This window comes from Eurytemora carolleeae, unplaced genomic scaffold (assembly GCF_000591075.1).
Source record: "Eurytemora carolleeae unplaced genomic scaffold, Eaff_2.0 scaffold40, whole genome shotgun sequence".
Lineage (NCBI taxonomy): Eukaryota > Metazoa > Arthropoda > Copepoda > Calanoida > Temoridae > Eurytemora > Eurytemora carolleeae.
The window spans coordinates 322,610-332,866 of NW_019396035.1; the positions used below are offsets into that span (position 1 = coordinate 322,610).

At 36.2% G+C, this 10,257-nt stretch overlaps 3 protein-coding genes across 3 annotated transcripts; all 3 read left to right on the top strand.

Annotated features, from left to right (window-relative positions):
• Nucleotides 1–1,502: 1,502 nt before the first annotated feature.
• On the top strand, nucleotides 1,503–9,469 carry LOC111697939 (tubulin alpha chain). Its single transcript, XM_023468114.1, has 6 exons — nucleotides 1,503–1,520; nucleotides 2,912–3,160; nucleotides 4,694–4,873; nucleotides 5,140–5,352; nucleotides 7,779–8,807; nucleotides 9,205–9,469. Exons 2-6 carry the CDS (start codon nucleotides 2,970–2,972, stop codon nucleotides 9,335–9,337), a joined length of 1,746 nt encoding a protein of 581 aa, XP_023323882.1. The 5' UTR covers nucleotides 1,503–1,520; nucleotides 2,912–2,969; the 3' UTR covers nucleotides 9,338–9,469.
• LOC111698177 (serrate RNA effector molecule homolog) lies at nucleotides 2,203–2,778 on the top strand. Its single transcript, XM_023468440.1, has 2 exons — nucleotides 2,203–2,353; nucleotides 2,423–2,778. The coding sequence occupies exons 1-2, from the start codon at nucleotides 2,203–2,205 to the stop codon at nucleotides 2,776–2,778; spliced, it is 507 nt and encodes a 168-aa protein (XP_023324208.1).
• Nucleotides 9,441–10,247, top strand: LOC111698187 (tubulin alpha-1 chain). The gene is made up of 2 exons (XM_023468450.1): nucleotides 9,441–9,681; nucleotides 10,124–10,247. Exons 1-2 carry the CDS (start codon nucleotides 9,491–9,493, stop codon nucleotides 10,245–10,247), a joined length of 315 nt encoding a protein of 104 aa, XP_023324218.1. The 5' UTR covers nucleotides 9,441–9,490.
• Nucleotides 10,248–10,257: the final 10 nt, after the last annotated feature.

Here is a 10,257-nt window from a genome sequence, read left to right on the forward strand (position 1 = left end):
TCAATTCCTTTAAAACTATTTTGTTCTTCGCAATAGATCTACAATAACAGGAGTTATGATGAAAGCTTACTAAGTAAACGGTTGGTTAATTTTTCTAATGTCCCCTTGGGATAATTAAATGTTTAGTGAAAATTAACGTCTACTTCATATTAAAATTATACATGAGTACAATGGTCTGTTTCAAAGAAATTAATTTTAAAAAATTTATTTTTTAGTATTTTAGTCCTATACAAGCTTGGGTACTCAGCTTTTCCTGAAACCTAAGTTTTTCTATATCAAAATTCAAACCACTCAACTTAGAAGTGAAACACATTACCAAAGTTCCACAGTGGCCCAACCAAAATTTGAAGCAAATCGGTAAAGGGGTTCTTGAGTTATAATCGGACAAACAAACAGACAAATTAACAGATATCACTACTTTCTATATTATTATTAGTATATAAGTTTTTTTTCTAAAGGGATCTAGATATCAATCCCGGGGATTAAAATTCAACTGGAGGAATTTAGATATCAATCCCGGGGGATTAGAATTCAACTGTAGGAATTTAGATATCAATCCCGGGGATTATAATTCAATTGGAGGAATTTAGATATCAATCCTGGGGGATTAGAAGGGGATTATAATTCCACTGGAGGGATTCAGATATTAATCATGGGGTTTAATATTCCAATAAAGGGATTTAGATATCACGCCACTGATGCTACAGATCTAAAAATTACATTTTTGAAAAGTCCTTGTAAAATGGATTTAAAATTGTGTCTTTATAGGGTTAATATTTGTGTTTAAAACTGAACTTTTTTTCTTAATACCGTTTTTTTAGGGACCGCTATGGGGTGAATCCAAAAAAATGTCACTCCCCTGGGCTAAACAGCTCCACAATGCCCCCATTACATGTACATGAATCGACTGTTCGTCGAGTTCGTCACTAATTTCTTGAAAATCGATGAACCATCTCACTGACGTAGGTTCGTTTCTCCCATAGTTTGGATGACAGCCACAAACTGTAATAAACCGCGGTATTTGGGCTTTCATTTTTCAAGTTTCAGACAAGTTCGCGCGCTAATTTCTCAGAATATTGAATCTTTGAATTTTGATCACGTCACACGGTCACAGTCTCACAGATAATATTTAAGTTACCAGTAATAAGGTATATGGAAATGAACGATTATCAATCAATCAATCAATTTGATCACAGATAAACCTGAATTGGCAGTGCTACGCATTTAAACAAATAATTGGGTCTGTCCTAGTGAACGATTTTTGGACCCCCCCCCCTCCTATCAATTTTGTACATTAATCCTAAATGTAAGAGGATCTGAAGTTTAGGACATGTGGCCGCAGCGCTCGGCCCCCTAGAGAAGAAATAGAAGAAGTGTGTAGGAAGTATCCAGGATATCTTAGGCTACCGCTCTCGGAACCTCTCCCGGAAAATAGATGGTTAAGGAAAGGTTGGATCTCTTTTGCTGGAGACGCTAAGATTAAGGAAATTTGTCTCAAAATCGGCTCAGTCAGATTAAAGGTAAAAATAATCAATATTTTTTCATAGAAAACGTATTAATTTTACTGTTATTTCCATTAAGTGTCTTAATTCATTAATTTGTTAAGTCATATTTATTAACATTCTTTACTCGTGTATTAATTATACTATTATTTCGTTCAAGTCGGTAACAACTTGTTTATTTGTTAGCTCGTATTTTATAACATTTTTAACTCATTTCACTTTTCTGTTATCTAGGTTATATATTTCCCTTATCTTGTCTGCTTAAAATAATTGACACTTAATAGCGAACAGTAGTATGTCTTATTCTTGGCCCCTGGTGCCCCTGGGTGTAGGGGGCTTAGAGGTGTTGTACGCTGTCCCGGCCCGGTACAGAGCAGGTGTACTGTCGGCTGTTGCGTACTGCGGCCCTAGTCGGGCCGGTTCGCAGGTAGTGTCAAGCTCCTGGATAAGAAATGGAATCTTTGGGAAACGACAGTTGATGAAATAGTTGGCGAGTTCTAATCCTGTTCTAGAGAATATTACTGAATATCTGATTGAAGAGATGAGTGCAGAGGAAGATGAATTGTTCTCAGCTGGAGATCAAAAGATAGAAGAGGAGGATGATAAAATGTCAGTAGTTTTGGACAGACTAGTACTATAACTACGTCTAGTGCATAGTGTAGATTATTATAAAGGAGTAGTGTATCATAACGAAGACGAGATGCCGAATCGGTGCGGGATATTTCATGTTCGAGAGTCAAGTTCCCCGGAGCAGACGAGGGAAGATGATATTGACGCGTATCTAGAGAAGAGAGTAGAGCAAACTAAACCTCTACTAGAGGTGAATATAGCAATACCCCTGGAGGAGGCGGGTAAACTAGGAATCAAAGATGAAGATGAAGCTATAGAGATATTTGTCCAGGCTAATACTGAATAATTAGGAGACGAGAAATATCTATGTCCGCTCTCTGGAAAGAAGTTCAAAGGAGCAGATTTTGTCCGAAAGCATATATTTAACAAGCATGCTGAGAAACTAGAGGAAGTGAAGAAGGATGTTCAGTTTTTCAACAATTTTATCCAGGATCCCAAGCGACCTAAACTTCCGGAGAAATCCAAACCTAAACCGGTTTCCAAACCCACTCAACCGGAATACTATCCGCCAGTAGAGAGAGCCAAGGCTAGTGTTAAGGACAGATTAGGATTCAGGAATATCAAGGATTTAAATCACAGAGATTGCTCCGATCCAAGAAGAATGGTGGATTACACTGACTTAGATTTTAACGACGATTTATTTTAATTTTTTTTTTATCGTTTTCGACAACCAATTTCCTCTTTTTTCTGAACCTGAACTGAACAGTAAATTGACAACTTATGCGGCTTAAACTCCTTACTATAATTATGAGAAAATGAATAACTTGTGAATATTTCAGAATCTTGAGTCGCGTTTGTTCTTAACTACAAAGGCTGCTTTATTACTTAATTATCAAAATGAGGGAATGTATCTCCGTACACGTTGGACAGGCAGGATGTCAGATGGGAAATGCCTGCTGGGAACTCTACTGCCTGGAGCATGGTCTTCAGCCTGATGGTTTAATGCCCTCAGACAAGAGTGCTGCTGGAGGAGATGATAGTTTCAGCACTTTCTTCTCGGAGACCGGAGCTGGAAAGCATGTTCCCAGGTTAGGAAAGAAAAAGTTTGTTGCTTTTATATCACCCATGTTATTCTTCAGCCTCCCCCCCCTCTTATTAAACTTTTTACTCACTTTTTTAAATTTCTCGGGCTCTTAAGATGAACAACCCTGATATATAGCAATAGTGCCTAGGATCTATTTTAATTTTCGGATCAAAGTCGTGAAACATCTTTATGACTCATTGAATTTTTTTTACAAAGTATTGTTAAAAAATTTTTTATGTCAAAATTTAAACCACTTATATATCAGGAAATTTTTATAATCTCTTTTTTTCTTGAAATTTTCATAAAGAAAAACACTTAAATAAAGTAAAAAAAATTAAATAAAAAAATCACACAAAGTTAAAAATTGGCTTTTCGCGATACTCTTTTTGATAAGGAATAAATCTTATTTGAGATCATTATTAACAGCTCTGTCATGGGAGACGCACATGTAATATCAAAGACACATATCTTAGACATAGTTTGGCTTTAAAGTTCTTTTTTTTTAACTGATACGGGTTTAGAGAGCAAAAAAGTTTTATACAGTTTCTGGTTGATATTTTGCCCCCGCATAGTTTTGCGAACCCGGATCAAAGAAACCAAAATCTTACGGGGATCCTAAGCACCAGTGCTTGGGATTCATTTAATTTTGATTTTGATATGGATCCAGATTCTGGATCCGCATTGGAAAAAAATAGATCCGGATCCAGGTTATTTCTTTGTGAATTACTGAATTTTTTTAACAAAGCAGAAATTTCAAAATTCGTCTTTTTTTCGTTATTTTTTTATGTCAACTTGTTAAACCATTAAGAAATCAGGACATTTTTATAACTCATTTTTTATATTTAATATTTCGGTTTGGAGAGTAAAAAATATTTTGTTTACTGTTTTTGTTGATATTTTGCACCTTGGATTCGGATCCAGGAATCCAAAATCTGGCGGATCCAACGGATCTGGATCCTAAGCGCCGCTCTGCTGATCATTATTAAGTTATTTTGTCGTTTTTTGGCGTTGGAGTCCTGAAGGGGTACAATTTCTTCTGATTTAATGTGATCTTTCGGAGAAGAGATTATTTTTAAAGTTTTCTCATTTAACTGATATTCCCGGACACATGTGATTTGTGTAGAAGAAAATTGAAGCTGATATTCTCATCCGTATAACCCCCCCCCCCCTGTCCCCCTGCGAAAAGCAATAAAATACATTTGATATAATATCGGGTGGGGTATACGGATGACAATTTTAGCTTTCTTCAGAGCTGAAAACTTTAGAATGTGATATCCTTAATACCGACATGGTAATTAATCTGGAGATTAAATTCATGATGACAATAAGCAATATTTAATCTAGAGATTAAGAAAAAGAGTGGATCAAGCATTAATCCCGATATCCACCATTCTAAAGTTCCCAACTCGGTTAGTATTAAAAATCTGTTTTTAAAATCTCTTGGCTATTGCTATGAAATATTTATTGCTTTGAACTTTATCTCGTGAAATGCTGTCAAATAAGGCGTTTCAGTTTGATTTATTTTTCTTCTATTCAGGGCTGTGTTCATCGATCTGGAGCCGACTGTTATTGATGAGATAAGAACTGGAACTTATCGTCAACTGTTCCACCCTGAACAGATGGTGACTGGTAAGGAGGATGCCGCCAACAACTACGCTAGAGGTCACTACACTGTTGGCAAGGAGATTGTTGATCTTGTTCTTGACAGAATCAGGAAGTTGGCAGATCAATGCACTGGTCTCCAGGGATTCTTGATCTTCCAATCTGAAGCTAGGGAGGATATGGCTGCTCTGGAGAAGGATTATGAAGAGGTTGGAATGGATTCCAATGATGCCGAGGAGGGAGAAGGAGATGAATATTGATCATCCAAGTTAATATCCTTGCTCTTTTTATGTGATTCATGAAGCTTATACTATTTTACAGCAAACCTTAACTTTTATATATTTTTATTTCAGAAGCAGCTTTTGATCCTAAATCGTCAAGCTACTATTCAAACGTTATCAAAATGAGGGAATGTATCTCCGTACACGTTGGACAGGCAGGATGTCAGATGGGAAATGCCTGCTGGGAACTCTACTGCCTGGAGCATGGTCTTCAGCCTGATGGCATGATGCCATCAGACAAGAGTGTTGCGGGTGGTGATGACAGCTTTAGCACCTTCTTCTCTGAGACAGGAGCAGGAAAGCATGTCCCCAGGTATGAAAATTAAACGTTTCAACTTTTTTGATTCTGAAATTAAGTTTTTCCTCGCTGTGCAAGGTTTTTTGTCTCATCGGATACAATTGCATAATATCTGACGCTTAAATGTTACAAGCGGTCCGAATTTTTCACAGAAAAAAAGTAAGTTAAATATTTTGGTTATTTTATTAAAGAAAAATTACAAGGCGATTTTTTTTAGTGTGGTAAGGCTATTAAGGAGGTCAATGGTCATTACTTATTTTTGACACTCGGCCTAGATTTCTTGGGAATGAAGGTTGATGGTTATTTATTTAGTCTTCATTAATTGTTGTCTTTAATACTCTGAACTGAAGTTAGAGAATAAAAAATGCCATCTATCTTAAAAAGTTTACACTGCTGAAAGTAATTTTGTAATATTGTCCTATTTTCAAAATTTTTATTTAGTACATAATTCTTGCATCCTCTTACTTACATAGATTTAACTACGAACGAAATTAACTAAGTTAAATTTTATGATTTACGCTAATATCTCTCGAACTAGTTTCTTAACATTTGATTTTCAATAACTTAACATTCTTTTATTCAACACTCAAAAAGCTAGAAAATCTTTGACTATAGACTCTACAAAGACAAGAGTAAAAAAACTTACTTTTTATCTGTCGGAAGATTTATTTTGATTTTTAATGTTATAAAAGCTTAGAGTGCAATACATAATACATACAGGGTGTCCCACGAAACATGACAATAGCAAGACGACTTGAAAGTCGTCTTTGATATTTGAATTTATTTTTGACATTCAGTCTTCTATCTACTTGAACCTGTATTGAAACAATAACCAGAAAATTCTGAAAGTCCTGCATTTCCAAAATGTGGTCTGCCTTTTTTGTGTTGTCAATATTACCTTAGATAGTAAGTATTTTGTTCATATTTCAATTTTGTTAAATAAAACTAAAAGTGTCGAAATCTGAACGAAATTCTTCATTTTACTTCTAAAATTAGGTTGACCAAAAAATGCAGAAAATTATATAAAAATCAAAGACGACGTTTAAGTCGTCTCGGAACTGTCATGTTGCGTTGAACAATATCTATATAATAAAACAAGACATTCGTATATATTTATATATATGTTGCCTATAGCCGGCCGGACCGATTGGGCTGAATTTTTTTGTGAGCACTCATGGGTNTATTAATTGTATTCTGGTTCCTATTTTCTTCATTATTCTATTAATTGTATTCTGGTTCCTATTTTCTTCATTATTCTATTAATTGTATTCTGGGTCCTTAACCTAATTATTGCATTCATTGTTTCCTGATACCTCTTTACTTTATTATTCTATCATTGTATCCTGGTATCTCTTTACTTCAATATTCTTTACTTCATTATTCTATCATTGTATCCTGTTACCTCTTTACTTCATTATTCTTTACTGTATCCTGATCCTTCTTCACATCAATATTCTATTCATTCTATCCTAATCGGTGTTAGGTACTTTCCCAAAGGAATTTTCCCAAGGGCGACTTCCCAAGTGACAATTTCCCAAGCGGCAACTTCTCAAAGGTTAAGTTAAACCCTCTGAGGCGCCGCAGGCTGCAATGGGGGCAACGCGCTTCAAATAGGACGGACTAGAGTGCCGAGTGCTGCGGCTAGAACAGGCTGAGGTCCGCGTGTTGCGGCTATTACAGACTGTGGAAGTTGCCACTTGTGAAATTGCACATTAATGAAGTTGCCATTTGGAAAAATACCCTTGGGAACTTGGAAGTTTCCACTTAGGAAAATTCCTTTGGGAAAGTACCTAACATATTCCATTCATTGTATCCTGGTTCCTCATTACTTCCTATTCTATTCATTGTATCCTGGTTCCTCATTACTTCCTGTTCTATTCATTGTATCCTGGTTCCTCATTACATATTCTATTCAATGTATTCTGGTTCCTCATTACTTCCTGTTCTATTCATTGTATCCTGGTTCCTCATTACTTCATATTCTATTCATTGTATCCTGGTTCCTCATTACTTCATATTCTATTCATTGTATCCTGGTTCCTCATTACTTCATATTCTATTCAATGTATCCTGGTTTCTCATTTCTTCATATTCTATTCATTGAATCCTAAATTTTAGTATTTTAATATTATATTCTTGGTATTCTGGTTTATTTGCTTTAGTCCCGTCAGATTTCTTTTTCTTCATTGTGAAGTTTTTCTTGCTGGATATCTTGGTACTTAAAACGACTGGGAAAATGTTAAGTCTTACTTTCAGTGATAAATTTTTTTGGCGAAATATATTGAGAAGAAAATGATATAATTCTAGTGCTAGAGAGTAGGGTTGGGATTTGTTTAAAAACGATCTAAAGTTTACCCTCATCGTCAACAATCCCTACTGAATCCTCATGGATCCCCTAACGAACCTGATTCAATACTCATTTTTTCTATTTTTTTATTCAGGGCTGTATTCATTGATCTGGAGCCGACTGTTATTGATGAGATAAGAACTGGAACTTATCGTCAACTATTCCACCCTGAACAGATGGTGACTGGTAAGGAAGATGCCGCCAACAACTACGCTAGAGGTCACTACACTGTTGGCAAGGAGATTGTTGATCTTGTTCTTGACAGAATCAGAAAGTTGGCAGATCAATGCACTGGTCTCCAGGGATTCTTGATCTTCCACTCCTTCGGTGGAGGAACTGGATCAGGGTTCACATCTCTTCTCATGGAGAGATTATCTGTTGATTATGGAAAGAAGTCCAAGCTAGAGTTCTGTATCTATCCTGCTCCACAGGTATCAACAGCTGTTGTTGAACCTTACAACTCCACCCTGTGTGCTCACACTACCCTGGAGCACTCTGACTGTGCCTTCATGGTAGATAATGAAGCTATCTATGATATCTGCAGACGTAACCTTGATGTTGAACGTCCCTCCTACACCAACCTGAACAGGTTGATCAGTCAGATCGTATCCTCCATTACTGCTTCTCTAAGGTTTGACGGAGCCTTGAATGTTGATCTGAATGAGTTTCAGACTAACTTGGTTCCATATCCAAGAATCCACTTCCCTCTGGTAACCTATGCTCCTATTATCTCTGCTGAGAAGGCTTATCATGAGAGCTTGTCTGTAGCTGAGATTACTAATGCTTGCTTTGAACCTGCCAATTCCATGGTCAAGTGTGATCCTAGGCATGGTAAGTATATGGCATGCTGCATGCTGTACAGAGGAGACGTGGTACCCAAAGATGTCAACGCTGCTATTGCCACAATCAAGACCAAGAGGAGCATTCAGTTTGTGGATTGGTGTCCCACAGGGTTCAAAGTTGGAATCAACTATCAGCCTCCTACTGTTATTCCAGGAGCTGATCTTGCCAAGGTGCAAAGAGCTGTGTGCATGTTGTCCAACACTACAGCTATTGCTGAGGCCTGGGCTAGACTAGACCACAAGTTTGATCTGATGTACGCCAAGAGAGCTTTCGTCCATTGGTAAGTTGTTGATAAATCCTGTTTTTGTAAAATTAAAATTAAAATTTGTAAGGTATGTTGGGAAGGTATGAAGGAGGTAGAGTTCTCTTAGGTCTAACTTTATAATTTTCAGTGAACATTCACTATCTACAAAACAATCTAAATGTTTCTGTGGTAAATCATTAAGATAGAAACTAGTTAATTTTAAAGATTCCTTATTGCATAATCTTAATTGGGATCCTGGTCCATTTGTATATTGGAGAGATAAATCTAAAAATTTGATCAAACTTTGTTAAATTAAGCACTGCACTTGCAATATCTAGTAAACATACTTTTTCGTGGTTAGCTTGTGGGAAACGTCATAAGTTTTAGCGTGAAACGTATCTGAAAAACACAAATCAATAATCATTTTGTTCAGGTATGTTGGAGAAGGTATGGAGGAGGGTGAGTTCTCTGAAGCTAGGGAGGATATGGCTGCTCTGGAGAAGGATTATGAAGAGGTTGGAATGGATTCCAATGATGCTGAGGAGGGAGAAGGAGATGAATACTGATACTTCAATTATTTTCTAATGTGCCAAGCTTTGCTTTTAACTTGAACATTTTGCCTTAAAATTACTGGTGAATGAGTCTATATACTCAATAAGATTAATAAGATTAAGATGTTTATTTTTATCATTTCAGAATCTTAAAAACGTACTGATAAAATGAGGGAATGTATCTCCGTACACGTTGGACAGGCAGGATGTCAGATGGGAAATGCTTGCTGGGAACTCTACTGCCTGGAGCATGGTCTTCAACCTGATGGCATGCTCCCCCCTGATATGAGTGTTGCCAAGGGAGATGATAGTTTCAGTACTTTCTTCTCAGAGACTGGAGCAGGGAAACATGTTCCAAGGTAGGAATTAAGATATTTGCTCTAGACAGCTAGATTTTTAGTTTGATTGAATTACTTGTAAGGGAGTAGGAGCAAAAGTGGTTAGTATAATAGCGCAGCTTTTAAAGGTTCTTGAGGGTTCTGTTTGTGTAAAATAAGATAAATATGATAATTTAAATGCTTTTATTTTTGAAAATTTTTGTATCTTCAGACTTTTAGTTTTTATATTTTGACAGAAACAATTCCGTTTTTGGTTTTCTGCTTTTTTCTTTCTGGGCTGGATTGTTTTTTTTTACAGTTCCTTCTTACTTCCAAATTACATTTCTTTCTCTTATTTTAAGTAAACATCCAATTTTTGATCAATGACCATATTTACATAATTATTGTACAATTATTAACTACAAGATAAATCGAAAAAAGTATTGAATATCTTTGAAATTTGTTCGTTACTGTTATATTTCAGGGCTGTATTCATTGATCTGGAACCTACCGTTATTGATGAGATTAGAACTGGAACGTATAGACAGCTGTTTCATCCCGAAATGGATTCCAATGATGCCGAGGAGGGAGAAGGAGATGAATACTGAAAAATCAACC

Coding starts and splice junctions, on each gene's coding strand:
- LOC111698177 (XM_023468440.1), top strand. CDS start 2,203: ATGCCGAATCGGTGCGGGATATTTCATGTTCGAGAGTCAAGTTCCCCG. Junction 2,354..2,422: donor AATACCCCTGGAGGAGGCGG/GTAAACTAGGAA, acceptor CTGAATAATTAG/GAGACGAGAAATATCTATGT.
- LOC111697939 (XM_023468114.1), top strand. CDS start 2,970: ATGAGGGAATGTATCTCCGTACACGTTGGACAGGCAGGATGTCAGATG. Junction 4,874..5,139: donor GTTCTTGACAGAATCAGGAA/GTTGGCAGATCA, acceptor TAAATCGTCAAG/CTACTATTCAAACGTTATCA. Junction 8,808..9,204: donor AAGAGAGCTTTCGTCCATTG/GTAAGTTGTTGA, acceptor CATTTTGTTCAG/GTATGTTGGAGAAGGTATGG.
- LOC111698187 (XM_023468450.1), top strand. CDS start 9,491: ATGAGGGAATGTATCTCCGTACACGTTGGACAGGCAGGATGTCAGATG. Junction 9,682..10,123: donor GCAGGGAAACATGTTCCAAG/GTAGGAATTAAG, acceptor GTTATATTTCAG/GGCTGTATTCATTGATCTGG.